This window comes from Conger conger, chromosome 10, assembly GCF_963514075.1.
Source record: "Conger conger chromosome 10, fConCon1.1, whole genome shotgun sequence".
NCBI lineage: Eukaryota > Metazoa > Chordata > Actinopteri > Anguilliformes > Congridae > Conger > Conger conger.
The window spans coordinates 4,062,501-4,082,345 of record NC_083769.1 but is presented as its reverse complement, the minus strand read 5'-3'; the positions used below and the strand labels follow the sequence as shown (position 1 = coordinate 4,082,345).

The 19,845-nt window shown below is 44.9% G+C and overlaps 3 protein-coding genes across 7 annotated transcripts in view; 2 read left to right on the top strand and 1 right to left on the bottom strand.

The window, feature by feature from the left end:
- Positions 1–386: 386 nt before the first annotated feature.
- On the bottom strand, positions 387–2,566 carry LOC133139428 (zinc finger protein 397-like). 3 transcript variants are annotated; one of them, XM_061258957.1, is made up of 2 exons: positions 2,441–2,566; positions 387–1,924 (listed from the first exon to the last, which is right to left on the bottom strand). In XM_061258957.1, the coding sequence occupies exon 2, from the start codon at positions 1,898–1,900 to the stop codon at positions 974–976; it is 927 nt and encodes a 308-aa protein (XP_061114941.1). In that variant the 5' UTR covers positions 1,901–1,924; positions 2,441–2,566; the 3' UTR covers positions 387–973. The 3 variants fall into 3 exon arrangements, with proteins under 3 accessions (XP_061114941.1, XP_061114942.1, XP_061114943.1); XM_061258958.1 differs by lacking the exon at positions 2,441–2,566 and adding an exon at positions 2,392–2,438; XM_061258959.1 differs by lacking the exon at positions 2,441–2,566 and adding an exon at positions 2,296–2,429.
- A 7,893-nt stretch (positions 2,567–10,459) lies between these two features.
- Positions 10,460–16,780, top strand: si:dkey-16n15.6 (organic solute transporter subunit alpha). Its single transcript, XM_061257491.1, has 7 exons — positions 10,460–10,526; positions 11,035–11,186; positions 11,329–11,402; positions 11,593–11,748; positions 13,004–13,115; positions 15,818–16,070; positions 16,320–16,780. Exons 1-7 carry the CDS (start codon positions 10,460–10,462, stop codon positions 16,778–16,780), a joined length of 1,275 nt encoding a protein of 424 aa, XP_061113475.1.
- Positions 16,781–18,898: 2,118 nt separating this feature from the next.
- suv39h1a (SUV39H1 histone lysine methyltransferase a) overlaps positions 18,899–19,845 on the top strand; it is a 14,470-nt gene continuing 13,523 nt past the window's right edge. For 2 of the 3 annotated variants that reach the window (XM_061258693.1, XM_061258695.1), the window contains exon 1: positions 18,903–18,929. In XM_061258693.1, coding sequence (XP_061114677.1) covers positions 18,911–18,929 — 19 coding nt within the window. In that variant the 5' untranslated portion in view covers positions 18,903–18,910. Of the gene's footprint in view, positions 18,930–19,845 lie in introns of all 3 variants that reach the window. The other variant, XM_061258694.1, reaches the window with a different exon arrangement.

Sequence of the window (19,845 nt, the reverse complement as noted above, 5' to 3'; positions counted from 1 at the left end):
AACATTACACCTCCTTTATCAAGAAGCTCTATTGCGTATTAATATCTATTGAAGTACATACCACATGGAAATGACAATTAGTTTTGAGGGTGTGGTGTGATTGTGCGTGACTGCGTGTGTGAGTGCCTGTGTGTGTGTGTGTGTGTGAGTGCATGTGTGTGTGTGTGTGTGTGTGAGTGTGTGTGTGTGTGTGTGTGTGTGTGTGTGAGTGCCTGTGTGTGTGTGAGTGTGTGTGTGTGTGAGTGCGTGTGTGTGAGTGCCTGTGTGTGTGTGTGTGCCTGTGTGTGTGTGTGTGCCTGTGTGTGTGTGTGTGCCTGTGTGTGTGTGTGTGCCTGTGTGTGTGTGTGTGTGTGTGTGCGTATGTGTGTGTGTGTGTGAGTGCCTGTGTGTGTGTGAGTGCCTGTGTGTGTGTGAGTGCGTGTGTGTGTGTGCGTTTGTGTGTGAGTGCGTATGTGTGTGTATGTGTGTGAGTGCCTGTGTGTGTGTGAGTGCGTGTGTGTGTGTGTGTGCGTTTGTGTGTGCGTGTGTGCGTGCGTGCGTGCGTGCGTGCGTGCGTGCGTGCGTGCGTGCGTGCGTGTGAGTGTGTGTGGTGCAGGCAGGTACATAGCTAAGGCAGTGCAGCAGGGAAAGCTTTCCCGGGCAGCAGTGGGTCCAGGCGACCCCCATATGTGGGGTGAGTAAGCAGGAGTGCATGCGTGCCAGGGGGGTCCTCCCAGCACAAATAATTTCTAGATCCTTCCCTGTGTTGGGGGAGTGGGGAGGACCCATTGCCTTACTGCCTCCACATTACTCCCTTAAGAGGGTGTCCATTTTATACAGGCTGGTGAGTCTTGAGAGCATGAGGGATAACTTATAGTTATAACTTATACACGCCACTCGTCCAGTGGGGTGTCAGTGTTCCAGTTTCACAAACAGGTCTGCCCTCCGGGTCGAGTCTGGGTAACGAGCAGTGCCCTGGGCGTGCCAGCAGGGGTCAGCGTTTCTCACAGTGCCCGCGCTGCTTCTCGCAGTGCAAGCAGAGGTAGGGCTGGTCGTCGCAGTGCACCCTGTGGTGCTTGCGGTAGTAGTTGGACTGCTTGTCGTTCTGGCCGCAGCGGCTGCACTGGTAGCTCTTCTCGCCGTCGTGGATGCGCTGGTGCTGCTGCAGGTTGCTGAAGCTCTGGAACACGTCGCCGCAGACGGGGCAGCTGCAGCTCTGCAGGCCCCTGCAGCGCCGCTGATGCGCCTCCTGGCTGCGCCGCAGGGAGAAGCGCTTGTCGCAGCTGCCGCAGCGGAAGGGCTTCTCGCCCGAGTGCATGCTCTGGTGCCGGCGCAGGTGGTCCACGCGGCGGAAGGCCTTCCCGCACGCGGCGCAGCGGTAGGGCTTGTGGTCCGGGTCCGGCGCCCGGGAGCACGGGAACCTCATGCGCGGGGTGAAGCCGTCGGCGCGGATGGTGAAGTGCCGGGACGTCCCCCTGCTGTGGGGGCACTGCGAGGTCTCCGCGCTCTGCGCGCCGGCCCCCCCGCCCCCCAGCGATGGGCCGCGTCCCCGCGGATCGGGGGGTAACCGGTCCGAGAGGAAAACGCTGTGCGGGACGCAGAAGGTGTCTGCGCCCCCGTCCCCCTCTGCACCTGGACTGTGTGCGGCTACGCGCCCGCGCCCCGTCATGCAGAACAGCTCTGCGTCCGGAAACACCCGGTGAATGTAGGTTGGCTCCATGTCCAGCAGCTCCTCTTTGATATGCACACAGCTTTCTTTCTCACAGCTCTCTGGTGCCACCCCCTCCAGTTCTGGCACCTCCTTTTTGATGCAGAACACCTCTGTATGGTGGAGCTCTTGTTTGATGGCTGCAGCCACTGGTCCAGGCCCCTGCTCTTCCTCCAGTGGCTCCTGTTTAATATTTGCAGCTAGCAGCTCCATCACTCATACAATCGCGCAATAGACCTGTCAACAGTCCAGAATGGCATTTAAGGCGCACAAAAAACGTTAACGTCATTACAATATAACAACCCGATAAAATATCATTGACTTGCACATGTACAGCTGAAATTCTCACCACACTGACATACGTGGCTCAGTTTGTACCAAACTGTTGTGAATAGAGCGTTGGTCGAAATGTAGAAACTGCAGACCACATATTTACACTGAACGCATGATCTTACTAGCTATAGTTCGCTAGTATTGTCGTTGTTAATGAACTGCGAAACCACAACCGGATATAAAGCAAGCCAGATGCAGTCTTCAGAAATTAGATTCGCTCAAGAAAATACAAACAACACGGACTTAAATAATAAAAAGAAAAGGCAGAAAATTACAGTAACTGGGTCCCTCTTGATCGAATAAATTCTGTTAGGTTAATGTAGCCTATCCGACATGTAACCTCACGCAGTGTGTCCAGAAATAAATCTTACCAAGAGCTACTATCGGAAGAGCTAACCTGTCGCAAAACATAAAGCTTACCGTTTCATATAAGTTTCCTGTATGATTAATCCACCTGCACATTCCAAAAACATGCTATGTGAAAACAGCATTAAACCTCTTCTTCTTGGTGTTCAATCGCGGTTTCAAACTACAGAAAGGTGCATTACCGCCACCTACTGGAATGGAGTGTGGACCGGGATTATGTTCATTCAGAATTCCTTATTTAACAAAAATAAGAACTAAGTCATAATAATGATAAACTCAAATTTTATCAATGAACTAGCTATTTGAAGATACTGAATTAAAACATGAATACAGGGATCTCCTGAACAAAATGTCTCTCAACTCCAGCTCTTTCTTCTCTAAGCCTTAATACTACCTTTTTTCTCTTCTCAGAATACCTAGAGAAGTATATTACATGGTCTATAGTTTCTTCCTGACCACAATAATCACATTTCCCCATGTTTCCATTATAAATAACGTACTGTTAAGTCCCATGTGTCCAAATCTTAGTCTCGATATTATTGATTCAGCAATTTCTCCGTATACTTCTCATGTGTCCAACTGTTCTTTGAATTTTGTACATAGTTACATTAATATCCACAAATTTCTTATTTACTGCTTCTTTCAAAAATCTGCCAACTCATTTCCTTGAACCCCCACATGCGCAGGCACCCTCATTTGAATTCTGAAGTTTTCCACATTTCCATCATCTTCTCTGCCTTCTGATTGTCTTGTTTTTGTGATCAAAGATGAGATTGAATCTGAGCATAAAGTAATTTCCAGCAGTCTCACCTCTTCTCCCATTAAACCTGAACTGGCGTATCCTGTAAAATCTATGATTCTACCCACATAACCACAGGAGGACTCGATTTTCATTGGCTGTGATATGGCGGTCTCTGGGTGGCCATTGGTCCATAGTGAAATGAAGAATCCAGCTGTTTATGCAAAAAGGAAGTCCAAAAGTGTAGAGTAAAAAATCTGTTTGAATATTGAAAAATTCAGAACTCGATGTCGAGTTCCTAGCAAAGAATCTGGATATTTCTTTTCTTTCTATAAGAAAAAGACAGCACATTATCTGGCCCACTTAATCCTGGTCAGGGTCTCCAGGGATGCTGGAGCTTATCCCACATGCATTGGGCAAGAGGCAGGAATACACCCTAGACAGGCTGTCAATCCATCACAGGGAAGCTGAAAAATTAATGTATTAAAGTTTCTTTTTAGCATTTAACCTCTACAGAGTTAAAGTTTACTTCTGTTTCCAACGAGTGATATTTAAATGGTAAATGGTAGCAAAATCCATTTAAAACCAAATTACACCACATTGCTTTCCACTTGAAACTGCAACTACTTCTGTCAGGTCTCAACAACCATTATTCTACACTCAGTAACATTAAGTCTTCTGCTGCTGTAGGCTATCCACTTAAAGGTTTGATGCGTTGTCTGTTCAGAGATGCTCTTCTGCATACCACTGTTGGAATGTGTGGTTATTTGTGTTAATGTCACCTTCCTGTCAGCTTTGACCAGTCTGGCCATTCTCCTCAGACCTCTCTCATTGAGTTCCTGCCCCTAGAACTGCTGCTCAATGGATGTTTTTGGTTTTTCACACCATTCTCTGCACACTCTAGAGACATAATCGCATGAATAAGTAGGTATAATAAAGTGCCCAGTGAGTGTATACAGACATTCAGATTTTCAATCAATAATTTCAATGAAATGTCAGATTGCATTCAAACTTAAAATCAAAAGCGATATGATCCTTGTTTTTTATTATTCTTTTGTGATCACACTGAAGTTCTAAACCCCAATAGACCAGGTTATAAAATAGCATTTAAAAGGCTTCAAAGTAATCTAGCATTAGTATATTGAATAAAGTTCTCAAAGCTAAAAAAGTACAGTACAAGACTGCAGTAAGAAAGATCTTTATTTACAGAACAGAACCGCTTAGGAATGTGACAATGTAATCAGAAGGGATGAGGTAAAGTCTTAAGGCCTGTTTATAGTCCCGCGACAGAGTGTCTGTTCTATTGTCGTCCGACGTAGACTGTGGTCGTTGTCCTTTGTAAATATATAAATGCACTGGTTTTGGCCAGAGTATGAACCAAACGTCACCGCGACCGGCAACGTGTCGCTGGACCATAAACTGGCCTTTAGTTGGGAACTGAGCATAGCAGGCACATCAGGGGATGGGCTTGGTTTGCAAAATGACTGTCAATCAACATGCAGTAGAGGAGGGGGCAGGTAGGAGCCGTTGGAGCAGAGAATGATACGCTGAGTGCGTGGTGTGTCTGCAAACATCCGCTTCGTGGAGAACAGACGATGGGACAGGCCGGGGGCACGTCCTCAACCTTGCCACCCCCGGGAACCCCCGTTCCTGCGGCGGCAGGAGCCCAGCAGGGTCTCCAGGGCCATCTTTAGAAATGACTGGAAGTTACTGCTTCTCCTTCTGCTGTCCTGGAGGAGCAAGGACAAGAGCCCATCTCTCATGTGAAGATATATCCACCTGAGCCTCTTTTGCATCTGACAGAAGAGTTCATTACAGGGAAATCCTGTCTTTGTACAGGTGCATCTCTCTGAGATTATAACAATTATCAGTTTGTCCAGAAGAGGATTTTAAACTAACTAAATTGAAACTAATTAATAAATGAACTAATTAAATAAAACCAGTAGCTTTTTGGTTCCAAAATGTGATTACCAGAAGGTGTTCAGAATAAGACTAGTTCTGTCTGTTCTGACTATGTCTTTCCTGGAAAAGTGAAGACCAGCACTGATGGAAAAAAGTCTTAGGCCAAAATTAACAAAGCTGTCATGTGCCTTCATTCACCGATTGAAAGGTATTAACCAAAATAACTTTGTTCTCTACGGAAAATATTGAGTGTGGTGTTCGAACACACACAATGTTCCTGCCCAATATATTGATCAGGAAACTTTGTCTTTCATTAATGAATTACAGGGCATGTTGGAAAATCTCCCACTTCAGCACTTACCTCCCTGCTTCTCATCTCCCTTCTGATCGCCTTTCTTGGGCTGATCCTTGGGGCTCTGAGGAGGCTGCAGAGGGCACAGATGAAGCAGTGGTGTTTCCAGATATGGGCCACTTTTGAAACATACACCATCCCAGAGATTCAAAAATGGACAACCTTCAATCTTACACAATCTAAAACACAGTGTGCAACCTCAAACATTATGAAAACCCCCCTAAAAATCACACCAATCTCACTTGCTTTTGCAAAGTAGGGACTAGCCTATGCCATACCTTTGTGTTGGATTTCTTGTCCGATTTATTACCTGTGCGAGGAGGGACAGGAAATATGTGATGAGTCCACCATATCATTGACAAGTCAAGCTTCATGATCCCAATTAAGGCGCCATATTCTGTCATTCACTGACATGTTTTAAACCAAATAAATGACTCCAGCAAAACAATATGATTGGCTAAAATATTTGAATATTCATCGTATTCCATACATTTGAAACCTCAATGCAGCCTCGCCTTGATTTACCTAAGAGTAAATATAACAATATAAGGGGGAAAATGCTCTAGTTTACGAAGCTCCAATATTCAAACCGCACAATCAAAAACCAAGGGACTACCCCTTTCATGCAAAGTTAAAATAGAACGTCATTTCCCAACAAAGCATTTTTCCCTTTTCGTTGTGTCTTATATTGTTGTAACCAGCACGTCATTGATACACAGACACGTTTGTGCCATTTCTATATAGTCTATGGTTTGTGCACAAGGTTTTTTTTCTCTCTTTTTTGTTTTTTATAAATAGGACACCGTTTTAGCTTTTTCTATGTATATAAATATCTCGACAGTGGTTGTGCAGGATTCTGGAAACAGTGACAATCTAAAACAAAAATTTGCCTGGCAGTGTTGCAACAACAGTACATTTCTGTCAAAGTAAGAGTCAAAGTTAGAGAAACAAACTTGATAGATTGATCCTACGTTACATAGATAATGCCACCACAGTCATTTCATTGCGCGTGCTACCACCTTGCGTCTATCGGACTAAACGAGCTGCCTACGTTTGTTCATGAAAATGGAATTCAATTCAAATTCAATCATGTGTTATTCAAATCGTTCGACTTCCAGTTAGCATCAGCAACCATCACCAGCAACACAATTGTTTGGCTGTGTTCACTAGCTAGGCTAATCATTCTCATTTTACCACTTGGTTGTTGAAGAGGGCATCCAGGTGATTTTAACAGTGTTTAAATTCGTACCGATAATAATAGCTAACTGTTAGCCCTGGTACCTTAGCTACAGCTAGGCCAAGTTACACATACTAAGTTAACTATCGTTCGATAACGTTAAAGGAGCGCAGATATTGAATTCAAGTTCACTTTGACTTTCGTTAATTTGTGCATTTGCCAGAAACTTATCATCGCAACGTGGGATTTCGTGATTTTATACTGTAACTTAGCTAACGTCGTGTATTTACTTAATCTTAACGGCATTTCATTTTAGAGGACATAGCGATTTGGGTCGGATGCAGGCTACTACTACAAGTCGGGGTGAAATAGACCAGAAACTTTAAACAGCCCAAACCCTGCCACATCTGGAGCTTTTCATCTGTAGGCCTGTTTGAAGACAGACCCCTGCAAACATTACATGTTATTTAGCTGACGTTTTTATGCGAAGAGACTTACAGTTCATTAGACTAAGCAGGGGACAATCCCCCTGGAGCAATGCAGGGTATATTTTATTTAGCAGACGCTTTTATCCAAAGTTACGTACGAAAAAGTGCATAACTTATCAAGGTCATACAACAAACTGCCGAACAGGTCAGATACGATACAACTGACTTAGGATCGGTTGTACAGCCATGAACATAAGTCTACTGCACATGATACCGTAGACAGGCTATGTCTGTACGTAATAAGGCCATGAACTACAGTAGTGAGTTAAATACAAATTTAAAAGTCCTAGATTGAAGTAGGCTACAGTATATAACAAGGGGCTAAAGATTGAGATGGGTGAAAACACTCCCACAGAGGAGTCAAGGTACAGCGTGAAGAGGTGAGTCTTCAGAAAATGGGCCGCTAATGAGCAGTTAGTATAGGAATTGAGAGGTTTCACCAGCTACGGTGGAGAAGATATGAAGTTGAGACAAGCGAGAGCCAATCACGCGGCTGGCAGGATGCCATCTAGCTGTATAGCCATCGTTGCGTATTTTTTCATTTATTTTCGCGAAGGCTACTTTGATATTTACATATGAGAGTTAATTTTTTTTATTAAACTAACTATCTTCTTCATCACATTTCCTGTTCACTAGAACATTTACTTAATTATGTAATCAAAAACAACAGTCGCAAAATATAGCCTTTGCTATTTTGTGAAAGTAGCATACGGTATTGTTGCGTTATAATTGGGTCAATTATTTGTAACTCGTGTCAGTTAAGGCATGCATTTAGCTCATATTTCAAACGGCTCATATTTAATATTTAAAATTATGTTATAACTTTATTTCCATCACCATAACCTACCTTTTGATCCTGGCATTTTGGCTGCGCTCCAGTGTCCTTGTGTTTTCAGAAAATGCTATGCAGAGCGCAGTCTACCACCGGCATTTATGGCCCTGACTAGTGAATACGGGCGTCACCGGGGCCCCTTCGGGAAAGAGCCACTGGAACAAGCAAAGAGTCCAGTCAGCTGGGCCGTTGGGCCGCAGTGGCCCTTTGCTGAGCTCAGGCGAATCGCCGAAGCGCCCACCTCGATCTAATAAGCCTCCCATTGTCCCCCGGAGCCGGCGCTTTGTCCAAATGTCCGTAGAGAAATGATGCACTGCCTTCAATCTTTCATTACCAAGCTAATTAGCGTATAGATTTACAGGAAAGTGGATAATAAACACAATAGCATACATATGTAATTTATCATGCTAATAAATGTATATATTTTATGTCAGTATGGGGAATGGTGCCAGCCAAGGTAATGTTCAACATTAACACAATGCTTCAGTTAGTCTATACTATAAATCTACTTAATGATAAGTAGGGAGAAATACGGCAATACTCTCACACACTGTATATTTAATTTAATTTTATTAACCTTTATTTATACAGGATAAAATTGATGCACAGTCAACCGTGCTGTTTTACAGCAATGCCCTGTTAATGCCTCCCCAAGCAGTCTAACCTGCACACCTTTAGTTGTGCAAACTGTTTTCTTAATGATAAAGAAAACATGGCTACAGACACTCCTATATTAAGCGTTCTGAAACAACTGCATGCTGATGGTTTAAGAGGGTTGTTTTCAAGAAAGAATTGGCAAGACAGACCTAGTAAGAGCACTGGGGACCACAAGTGCCCCTGGGTCCCACGGGACCGTGGTCCTCAACCCCTGTCCTGCGCATCCCCTGTGTATATTTTCCATCAATCGCAGAATTTTAAAGTGACATTTTATGCCTGTGTCTGGAGGTCCTAGAACCATATTATCATTATTTCTCTATTTCTTATGGGCTGTATAATTATATTCTATAGTTTCTATAGTATATTTATACATGCCCAGTCTTTCTCCTTATAATATTGATAGACATGTCAATGCAAATATTGTACTGTAGGCTGAAAAAGTGGAAGGTTTTAGGCTGGCCAGGACAACACAAACTTAACACAATTGAGCATGCATTTCACCTCCTGAAGAGGAGGGAAAACCCCCCGAAACAAACAACTGGAAGAGGCTGCAGCACAAAAGAAGAATGCAATAGTTTGGCCGTGTCAATGGGTCACAGGCTTCATGCAGTTATTGCAAGCAAGGGATATGCTACCAAATATTGAGTGTTATTTACTTTCATTTACTTAAATACTCTGTGTTCCAATACTTTTGCTCACCTAAAAATGGGGTGGTCTGATACCAAAGGTGCTATATTCTAAGTAGTTAAACACATCTATGTGTAAATGCAAGGGAATAAAATCTGACCTTCTGAACTCTCGTCTCATGTTCATCTTTTTATCTCCCCCCACATGTATTCAGTGTATTGCAGAAGCAAAGGAATTGGCCTTGCTGTTCCAATACTTTTCAAGGGGACTGTATGGGTATTTTCTTTAATCAATGAAGGCAGTCATTGGCTGATTTCCAAAGAGTGTTTCATGAACCAGGCCCCACCCCTTCCCATCAGTCCTGCCTTGTTCAGTCAGGGAACCAAAGATTGGACTTAGTCCCCTACCTGAGAGCCTACCTGTATTCAGTCAATCATTAATCTCGGTCTGCGGGAAGGTCTCTCTCCTCTCACTGAACATGAATCCGCAGAGAGACGGAACTGATTGGACTCCTTAGTCCATAGATAGTTTATTTTTGTTTGAAATTGGCGTGATAACCAGGATCTCAGCAGCACTTTTCTTCTGGGTGAGCTGGGCCAGCAGGTTCCTTTCACTACGTCTTGGTCTGTGATATAGGCTGTGTCTGTGGAGGTCTTTGACTCAGCATTGGGTGTGTGTCTAGTGGGTTAGGTTTCTTCCGTAGACAGTATCAGCGTTGTCATCTGTACAGTTTTACAACATCTGTGTTTACTTTCACATCAGATATTCTCTCCTGTACCAGGTGGTTACATGTAGACTCTTTCTTTATTCCTGTATTTCTTTATTTCTTTCTTTGGCACAGTTTTCTTTTATATGACACACGTGCCTGGGTTTGATGGGAGCGCATCTGCCTTTAGTCATTACATTTGGTGAAATCGGAAAGTGGTGGATCTCTTGAACATTGGCTGAGCTACTTTATCCCCAGGGGCAGGACGGAGAGCGTGATCCTGAACACTGTCGCTGAGCTACTGTATCCCCAGGGGCAGGACGGAGAGCGTGATCCTGAACACTGTCGCTGAGCTACTGTATCCCCAGGGGCAGGACGGAGAGCGTGATCCTGAACACTGTCGCTGAGCTACTGTATTCCCAGGGGCAGGACGGAGAGCGTGATCCTGAACACTGTCGCTGAGCTACTGTATCCCCAGGGGCAGGACGGAGAGCGTGATCCTGAACACTGTCGCTGAGCTACTGTATTCCCAGCGGCTGAGCTACTCTACTCTATTCCCAGCAGCTGGACAGAGAGTGTGATCCTGGGAGAAGATGAGTAGAGGATCCAACTGCAGCTGGCCGGGGGCAGAGATTCCTCTGTCCTCGGAATTCTTCAGTGGTGAGTGGGTTGGGTCAATTTTTGGGCGTTTTAGCGACCTTTCCAAACTATTTATCTACTTATTTAGTTTGGCTAACAAATTAGGGCAAACCTGACTCCTTAACGAGGATAAGGCACAATTTAATCAGATGGATGCCACTTGAAATCTCCTGTATTCCATCTAGACCCAACCAATGGGCGGGAATGTCTGACTGTCTGACTGATTATGGATGTGTAGTTCCGGGTTCAGTGGTTACCTTAAGTCCAGTCCAGTGTGTGCACAGAGTGGCATGCCACTGCGTGTGCCCACCTGCGCAGCTCTGCGTGAGCCACCTCAGGCCCACTGCGCAGCTCTGCGTGAGCCACCTCAGGCCCACTGCGCAGCTCTGCGTGAGCCACCTCAGGCCCACTGCGCAGCTCTGCGTGTGAGACCGTGTGTTCGAGCGGTCTGAACTGCACACAGTTGGTCAGTGTAGCCCTGCGCCATGGCGAATTCATGGCCAGCCTGTCTAACTGAATCTCTCTACAGTGATCAGGAAGGACCTATGGCTGTTCCTCATTCCCGCTGGCCTGGCCGTCATCATGCTCCTGTTGTTCCTGGAGGAGACGGGCTTCTTCTACCGCCATGTGTCCTCCTCCAGACGCCGGCGTCTCTCCCTGTGGATCCTGGGCCTGTACCCGGTACGTCCCCGCTGACATGTGGCCCCTCTGTACGGCCCCTCTGTACGGCCCCGCTGACATGGTCCCTCTGTGGTCTGGCGCTATGACGACACAGCCTCCTCATTCTGCCATTAACCATTTCTGTATGCGTTGTGTGTCTCAGGCGTTGGGAATGACCTCCATCACCGCTCTGTACGTGCCTCGCTCATCCTCGCTCTGCAACTTCATCGCTTCTCTGTGAGTCATTTCTTCACTGCTATTTCATACCATACGAGTCTGAGCCAACACTCATTCTCTCTCTGCCTCTCGTTTTCTCCCTCTCCCTCTCATTCTCTCTCCCTCACCCTCTTGTTTTCTCCCTCTCCCTCTCATTCTCTCTCTCTCACCCTCTTGTTTTCTCCCTCCTTCTCTGCCTCTCTCTCCACAGGTATCACTCCATAACGTTGTTTAAGTTCATGGGACTGATCACTGACTTTTTTGGGGGTAAAGCCCGGATGCATGAAGCTCTGGCTGGGCAGCAGGTTGCACCAGACCCCTGTCCCTGCTGCTGCTGCTGCTGTTTGCCCTTCATCGCCATTAACAGGTAACCCAAACACCCCCGAAACACTGATCGCCTTTTACAGACACCCCCGAAACACTGATCGCCTTTTACAGACACCCCCGAAACAGTGATCGCCTTTTACAGACACCCCCGAAACACTGATCGCCTTTTACAGACACCCCCAAACCACTGATCACCCTTTACAGACACCCCCAAAACACTGATCGCCTTTTACAGACACCCCCAAACCCCTGATCGCCTTTTACAGACACCCCCGAAACACTGATCACCTTTTACAGACACCCCCGAAACAGTGATCGCCTTTTACAGACACCCCCGAAACACTGATCACCTTTTACAGACACCCCCGAAACAGTGATCGCCTTTTACAGACACCCCCGAAACACTGATCGCCTTTTACAGACACCCCCAAAACACTGATCACCCTTTACAGACACCCCCGAAACAGTGATCACCTTTTACAGACACCCCCAAACCCCTGATCGCCTTTTACAGACACCCCCGAAACACTGATCACCTTTTACAGACACCCCCGAAACAGTGATCACCTTTTACAGACACCCCCGAAACAGTGATCGCCTTTTACAGACACCCCCGAAACAGTGATCGCCTTTTACAGACACCCCCGAAACAGTGATCACCTTTTACAGACACCCCCGAAACAGTGATCGCCTTTTATAGACACCCCCAAACCACTGATCGCCTTTTACAGACACCCCCAAAACACTGATCGCCTTTTACAGACACCCCCAAACCACTGATCGCCTTTTACAGACACCCCCAAACCACTGATCGCCTTTTACAGACACCCCCAAAACACTGATCGCCTTTTACAGACACCCCCGAAACACTAATCACCCTTTACAGACACCCCCGAAACACTGATCGCCTTGTACAGACACCCCCGAAACAGTGATCGCCTTGTACAGACACCCCCGAAACAGTGATCGCCTTTTACAGACACCCCCAAAACACTGATCACCCTTTAGACACCCCCAAAACACTGATCACCCTTTACAGACACCCCCAAAACACTGATCGCCTTTTACTTGATCGACTTTGCCTCAGCCGTAGAATGCTAGCACCTGCAGCATCACAGCTGAAAAACATGCTTACACACTTAACCTCACAGTCATAGAATATGCTAGCACATGTAGCATCACAGTGAGGCAATGCGCTTAGCTCCACAGCTGTAAAATGTGCCAACAAACTTTTATAGAGCAGTTATAGAGCATCGTTTAGCATCACCAGCAATGATAAATGTTTGCGCTCTCAGTTTCAGTGTGGGCTGGATGACATTTGCTGTAATCCAGCTCTCTGTGGTGAGAACCGTCCTGTTCTTCCTCATGCTGGTTCTCTGGACAGATGAACAGTATGACTATGGAGATGTGAGTAGAACCTGGTGGGTGTAATGAAGGCGTGTCCGTTTCCTGACCTGACGCACCACCACATCAAATCCTCTACTTTTCACTCTTTGCATTTTAGGTTAGAAAATCTCATTAAATCAGTTACTTAAATGTGTTTTCTTCAATCACCTTCAGGGTGCAAATTAACACCAGCCACCTGCCAAATGCTGGTCATTTTTGTCTACCAGCTTACCAGCCACACTTTGGCAGGTAAGCACCCATTGTTTAGAGACCTTGCTCTACGCTAAGTGTCCAATTCTCTTGTAAAACAGTGACATTTCAGGTGAGATTTTGGATGACTTTGGGGATGCACCAGCCACTGCAGTCATTGGATTAAAAGCTGATATGATTCAGGCTTCGGCATCCCGGGAAATCATCCTCTACTTCCTCTCATGCCTTTAGCCTTTCTGTGGTCAAGTGTAAATGCACAGAATCCACCTTATACAGCATACATTTCCAACCTGAGAATCAGATGCATAAGCGTGGTCACAGTGCCACACTGCTGCCCATGTGGAATGGTGTAATTTGGATACATTTTATTTATGCATTCAGCTGACACCCTTACAGAGTGACCTATGATGCAATTGTGCCAATATGCATAACATAACCTTCACATAAGCAACGATAACAATGAAAGCATGGATGCACAACAGGCTTACAGCCTGGGATCATGTTGAAAGCCGAACATAAAGGCTAAACAGTACTAAGTGTAACCTTAAGAGCAACTTAGGCTACCTTTGTGTAAACATATACAGTGGCGTGAAAAAGTGTTTGCCCCCTTCCTGATTTCTTATTTTTTTGCATGTTTGTCACACTTAAATGTTTTAGATCAAACAAAATGTTTCAGAACAAATTTAAATATTAGTCAAAGACAACACAAGTAAACACAAAATGCAGTTTTTAAATTAAGGTTTTTATTATTATGGGAGAAAAAAAATCCAAACCTACATGGCCCTGTGGGAAAAAGTGATTGCCCCCCCCGTTAAAACATAACTTAACTGTGGTTTATCAAACCTGAGTCCAATTTCTCTAGCCACACCCAGGCCTGATTACTGCCACACCTGTTCTCAATCAAGAAATCACTTAAATAGGACCTGCCTGACAAAGTGAAGTAGACCAAATGATCCTCAAAAGCTAGACATCATACTGAGATCTAAAGAAATTCAGGAACAAATGAGAAAGAAAGTAATTAATTGAGATCTATCAGTCTGGAAAAGGTTATAACGCCATTTCTAAAGCTTTGGGACTCCACCGAACCACAGTGAGAGCCATTATCCACAAATGGCGAAAACATGGAACAGTGGTGAACCTTCCCAGGAGTGGCCGGCCGACCAAAGTTACCCCAAGAGCGCAGCGACGACTCATCCAAGAGGTCACAAAAGACCCCACAACAACATCCAAAGAACTGCAGGCCTCACTTGCCTCAGTTAAGGTCAGTGTTCATGACTCCACCATAAGAAAGAGACTGGGCAAAAATGGCCTGCATGGCAGAGTTCCAAGACGAAAACCACTGCTGAGCAAAAAGAACATTAAGGCTCGTCTCAATTTTGCCAGAAAACATCTTGATGATCCCCAAGACTTTTGGGAAAATACTCTGTGGTCTGACGAGACAAAAGTTGAACTTTTTGGAAGGTGTGTCCCATTACATCTGGCGTAAAAGTAACACCGCATTTCAGAAAAAGAACATCATACCAACAGTAAAATATGGTGGTGGTAGTGTGATGGTTTTGCTGCTTCAGGACCTGGAAGACTTGCTGTGATAAATTGAACCATGAATTCTGCTGTCTACCAAAAAATCCTGAAGGAGAATGTCTGGCCATCTGCTCGTGACCTCAAGCTGAAACGAACTTGGGTTCTGCAGCAGGACAATGATCCAAAACACACCAGCAAGTCCACCTCTGAATGGCTGAAGAAAAACAAAATGAAGACTTTGGAGTGGCCTAGTCAAAGTCCTGACCTGAATCCTATTGACCTTAAAAAGGCGGTGCATGCTCGAAAACCCTCCAATGTGGCTGAATTGCAACAATTCTGCAAAGATGAGTGGGCCAAAATTCCTCCACAGCGCTGTAAGAGACTCATTGCAAGTTATCGCAAACGCTTGATTGCAGTTGTTGCTGCTACGGGTGGCCCAACCAGTTATTAGGTTTAGGGGGCAATCACCTTTTCACACAGGGTCATGTAGGTTTGGATTTTTTTTCTCCCTTAATAATAAAAACCTTCATTTAAAAACTGCATTTTGTGTTTACTTGTGTTGTCTTTGACTAATATTTAAATTTGTTTGATCTGAAACATTTAAGTGTGACAAACATGCAAAAAAAAAAAAAGAAATCAGGAAGGGGGCAAACACTTTTTCACACCACTGTAACTTAAAACAGATTTCTCTAGAGCTGTATAATTTGTTCATACATTTTCATCTGAGCCATAAGTTCAAGTTTCCTTTATTGCCACATAGTTAGGCTGGTAGAATTGATTTCCAGACCGCAAGAGCTCAAAGCAATTCACTGTAAACAAACAACATAAAGTCCAGGAACAAAACCAGACAAGACATAACAACACAAGAGCAGACCTAACAACACAAGATCCACTCTGCCATCCCTGCAGAATGACGTGATTAAGGTGTAATCACACCCATAATGCCAAACTGCCACTGTAGAATGATGTGATCGGGGTCCCTCTCTCCTCAGGTGGACTCTGTGAACCCCAATGTCTACGTCAACGCCATCATCGGCGTGTCCACGTTCTTGTCCTTCTATGGTTACCTGCTCTTCTACAAGGCCACCAAGCGCGCGCTGAAAGGGTTCGGGCTGCGGGCCAAGTTCATCTGCATCATCGTGGTCCTGGTCCTGTGCGGGCTGCAGAGCGGCATCCTGGAGACCATGGGAGCGCTGAAGGTCATCCCCTGCAGCCCCCCGTTCTCCGACCTCATGAGGTCCCAGCGTGAGTGCGCCCCCGCTACACGCCAGCGCTCGTCTGCCCATCACGCAACAGACAGTTTGGTTATGCTCTTACTGACAACGCTCACTCCAACCCCTCCCACTGAGCGGAGTTCATACTGCCATCCACATATCTCACCCGTCACTCATGCAGTGTCCTCTAACAGTGAGGTTAAGCTCTGTTTTAACACTGTCTAACACAAATGACTACTGCTCTGTTTAACAGTGTGTAATATTGATCTTTCCTTTCCAGTTATATATCACTATTCAGTGATTGTGGAGATGTTCTGCATCAGCTTGTTTGCTCGCCACATCTTCCGAAAGGTGGAACCGAGCTTAGAGGATCATGGGGTGGAGCCAGGCTCAGAGGAGGGCCTGGGGGCGGAGCAACTGCCGAGGAAAGGGCAGGAGATGTGCGTTCAGACGGAGGAGGAGTGGCCTACCGAGAGCCAGACCAGAACCATATCTGAGCAGCTGTGGCCAGGGAGTGGAGCTAGTAATCCTGGATACAACAGCGACAGCGAGGAGAGCTTGTGCCGAATTGAGCACGCGCCCCTGGACCGCTTCACGTTCCCCATGAAGGCCATAACTTCACCCAGCTCTTCGCAGCCTGCAAGCCCAGAGAGGAGAGACATCAGCCCTGGGGAGACTCCCTCAGTGACCCTCGGCACTGGGATGCAGAACAGTGAGACCAGAGAGGCCACCATTGTCTAATGACACATAGGCACAATGTCACAATTGCCAAAGTGTTGATTTTTTTTGTGGAGCATCGGTTTTGAAGAGCACCAAAGAACAGAGACATTTGTCATTATCGGTTGTGTATGTGTGTGCTGTCAGAAGAGCAAGATACAGTGGGCTGCAGAATTATTGGCACCCCTGTCTGGCAATGCACACAAAAAATAAACAATATGTACCCCTGGACCTCTGGAATTAAAACAGCCCCAAAACATCACTGACTTGCCATCATATTTCACCATGGGTTTGGGCCACATCTCCTTTATGCATCTCTGTTTCAGTGCCAAACATGACAATGCTGTAGCTGACCAAAACATTACATTTTCTTCTCACTTGGTCTGATTTGGTCATTCGAAGATTGAGCTGTGGTCAGATGAGAGCAAATTGAACATTTTGGTCAGATACAGCATTGGTATATTTGTGCGTCATACCCACGGTAACATTTGGTGGCGTGTTGGGGAGGTTGTAATTAGGCTGAGACTTGATCTATATTCTGCAGTGGCCATCTCAGGTGCCAGACCTCAAACCAATCAAAAGCCTGGGGGCTGAACTGAAGAGGGCAGCTGATTAACACAAATGAAGAATGTGAAGGATCTTAGAGGATATGCAAAGAGGAATGGTCCTAAATCCTTCCAAATGTGCTCCTTAAACTTGTCAAGCATTACAGGAAAAGACTTCCTGCTGTTATCCTTGCCAGAGGTGGATGCGCCAAGTGTTAAACCAGGGGTTAATTAATGTTTGATTGTGGTTGGTTCCAGTACATTAAGAAAGTACAGTATTTTTCACATGTTCAGCAGTAATATTGGTGGTTTTTTGTGCATTGTCAGTCACCGGTGCCAATAATTCTTTAGCCCGCTGTATGTCCACAGGTAAATGACCCTGGGGGATAGTATGTTGGTAAGCATTGTATATAGGCTCACCCTGAGAGCACATGAGCACAATGATGGGAAGTCTGTTTCACTTTTAGCTAGGTATTGCTCACATATCATTGAGTTTTTGTCTATCCTGTAATATTACTGAATTGTTTCATCTGCTAGACATTATGCAGGATGCATCTATAATTTAATTGTTTTGCTTTCGTGAGATACCATATATACACACCATGTAGATACCATAGAGGCGGGTGTAGCTGGTACCACAAAAGCTGGAGTAAAATTGAGCAGCAGTTATGCATTAAGTAATGTTCTATATGTAGTCCTAAATGCCATATTAGGTCACACTGACTGAAACCACGCAGTTAAGGCAGGTTCCTGGATGCCAGACATTGATATACGGGTACCCAGTTAAATAGAATTATTCATAAATAGATCTGAATACGTTTGGAAGATGTGGACCCTCTCATATGAAACCACAGAACCTCATTTAAATAGAAAGCAGGGCACAGACTGTCAGTCCAACTTGTATGTGATATGCAATATTAATTCGAAATACATTTCAGTATTTAAATTTAAGGCAGTTGAATCTGATTTCACTGTTCTGTGTTATACCAGGCTTTTAAAAGCCGTCAGAAGTCGTGATCGCACCTACAGTAAGTGAAAGTTTTTATAATTTATAAGTGTTTATCAGCTCTTCAAAGTAGTTTTAAAAGCAGTGAAAAACAGTACATCCTCATGACGGGACCATTTAAAAAGCAGAATACTGAACAAAGGAAAATAACCAGATCTCTGAAATCGTAGTAAAACCAACCACTACGGTACCATACTATTATATTATCACATGCGGTGTATTATTTCAATGACAGTAATTAAATTATTTACATCGGCTACATACTTCCTTGACTGCAATCAGTCCACGCTCTTTTTATCTTTTACCTTAAGCGGTGGCTGGTCGCCCTTTGGTCGCATTTCAAGTTCCCAGCTTCCTCCTACTTCAAAGGACCCCAATTTGAGCAGAAACCAGCGAACATATATCAACAATGCAGTAACAGTAACATGTCTGCAGTAGTAGGAATATGGCCATTTCAACATCCACATTTGAAAATCCATCAGAAAACGCAGACGTTTATTGGCCACAGTTCACGTCATGCGGAGACCGTTTGTCCAATCATCGACGCACCATTGTGATCCCGCCTCCTTGCTAAACTATTCTGATTTTGGCGGTGGGGAGAAGATGGCGGAAAATTTGAAAGGTGGGAAGTTTTCCTTTAAATTTTCCGTGCGGATGTCTGGTTCATGCGTAAAAACACATTTTGTGTGCATTGGTAATGCTAGATAATCTGATGCGCATCGTTAAAGCACGATATCTATGAAACTATTATAAGCTGCCAGCCACTAGTGTTTAGTTAGCTGGGTCTAACGTTAGCTAGCAAGCAAGCTCGTTAAACTCTGCTGCAGAGCCGTTCTATGTTCGACAACTAGATTAGCGACCTGGCTAACACGCAGCTACACTATTGCACATTCAGTGTTATTTTTCTAGCTAACCAGTTCTAGTGACGCCGATTGAAGTATAAATATAGACATTTAAAGGGTATCTGGTCTAACCATACTTGCTGTTCCTAATTGGACAGGCCGTAAGTTTGATAACTCGCAAGCTAACTAGCTAGCTAGACAGTTATGGCGAGTTTGTTTGCCTGCACTAACTTGGCGGCCAGTTTTGCCTGGCGCGAAAGTGAATTGCGAGATAATTCCCACCTTTATCTGCTAATATAAAATTTATAAATTGTTATATCCATGTACTCTTTTGAAGCTAACATTTGTTTACGTGTCTAGCTGTATTAACTTATATGTATGATTTACGGTAGACCAACGAGTTCGGTAGCTAGCAATCAACAAGTGACCAAATGTTGACTCATGGAAAGCGTTATTTTCTTGGTTGACTAACTAGCCGGCGAACTAATTTGTTAACGTTATTAATGTGGAGCCACAACAGGGGCTGGCTTATTTGAGCCAACACGTTAAAAGCCGCCCGAGTCTAAGAGTACGGGCATTTAATTTATTTTAACAGGATTGTTTTGTCCCATCGAGTTGCTAGGTCACAAACGATTGCTCACTGTTAACGTTACCAGAATAATGTTAATCAACGTAGCTAGAGCTGACTGCAGTTTG

Excerpts from the sequence above, each read along its gene's own strand:
- LOC133139428 (XM_061258957.1), bottom strand. The coding sequence starts at position 1,900 with ATGGAGCTGCTAGCTGCAAATATTAAACAGGAGCCACTGGAGGAAGAG.
- si:dkey-16n15.6 (XM_061257491.1), top strand. The coding sequence starts at position 10,460 with ATGAGTAGAGGATCCAACTGCAGCTGGCCGGGGGCAGAGATTCCTCTG. Across the intron at positions 10,527-11,034 it reads GTCCTCGGAATTCTTCAGTG|TGATCAGGAAGGACCTATGG; the intron begins GTGAGTGGGTTG and ends ATCTCTCTACAG. Across the intron at positions 16,071-16,319 it reads CGACCTCATGAGGTCCCAGC|TTATATATCACTATTCAGTG; the intron begins GTGAGTGCGCCC and ends TTTCCTTTCCAG.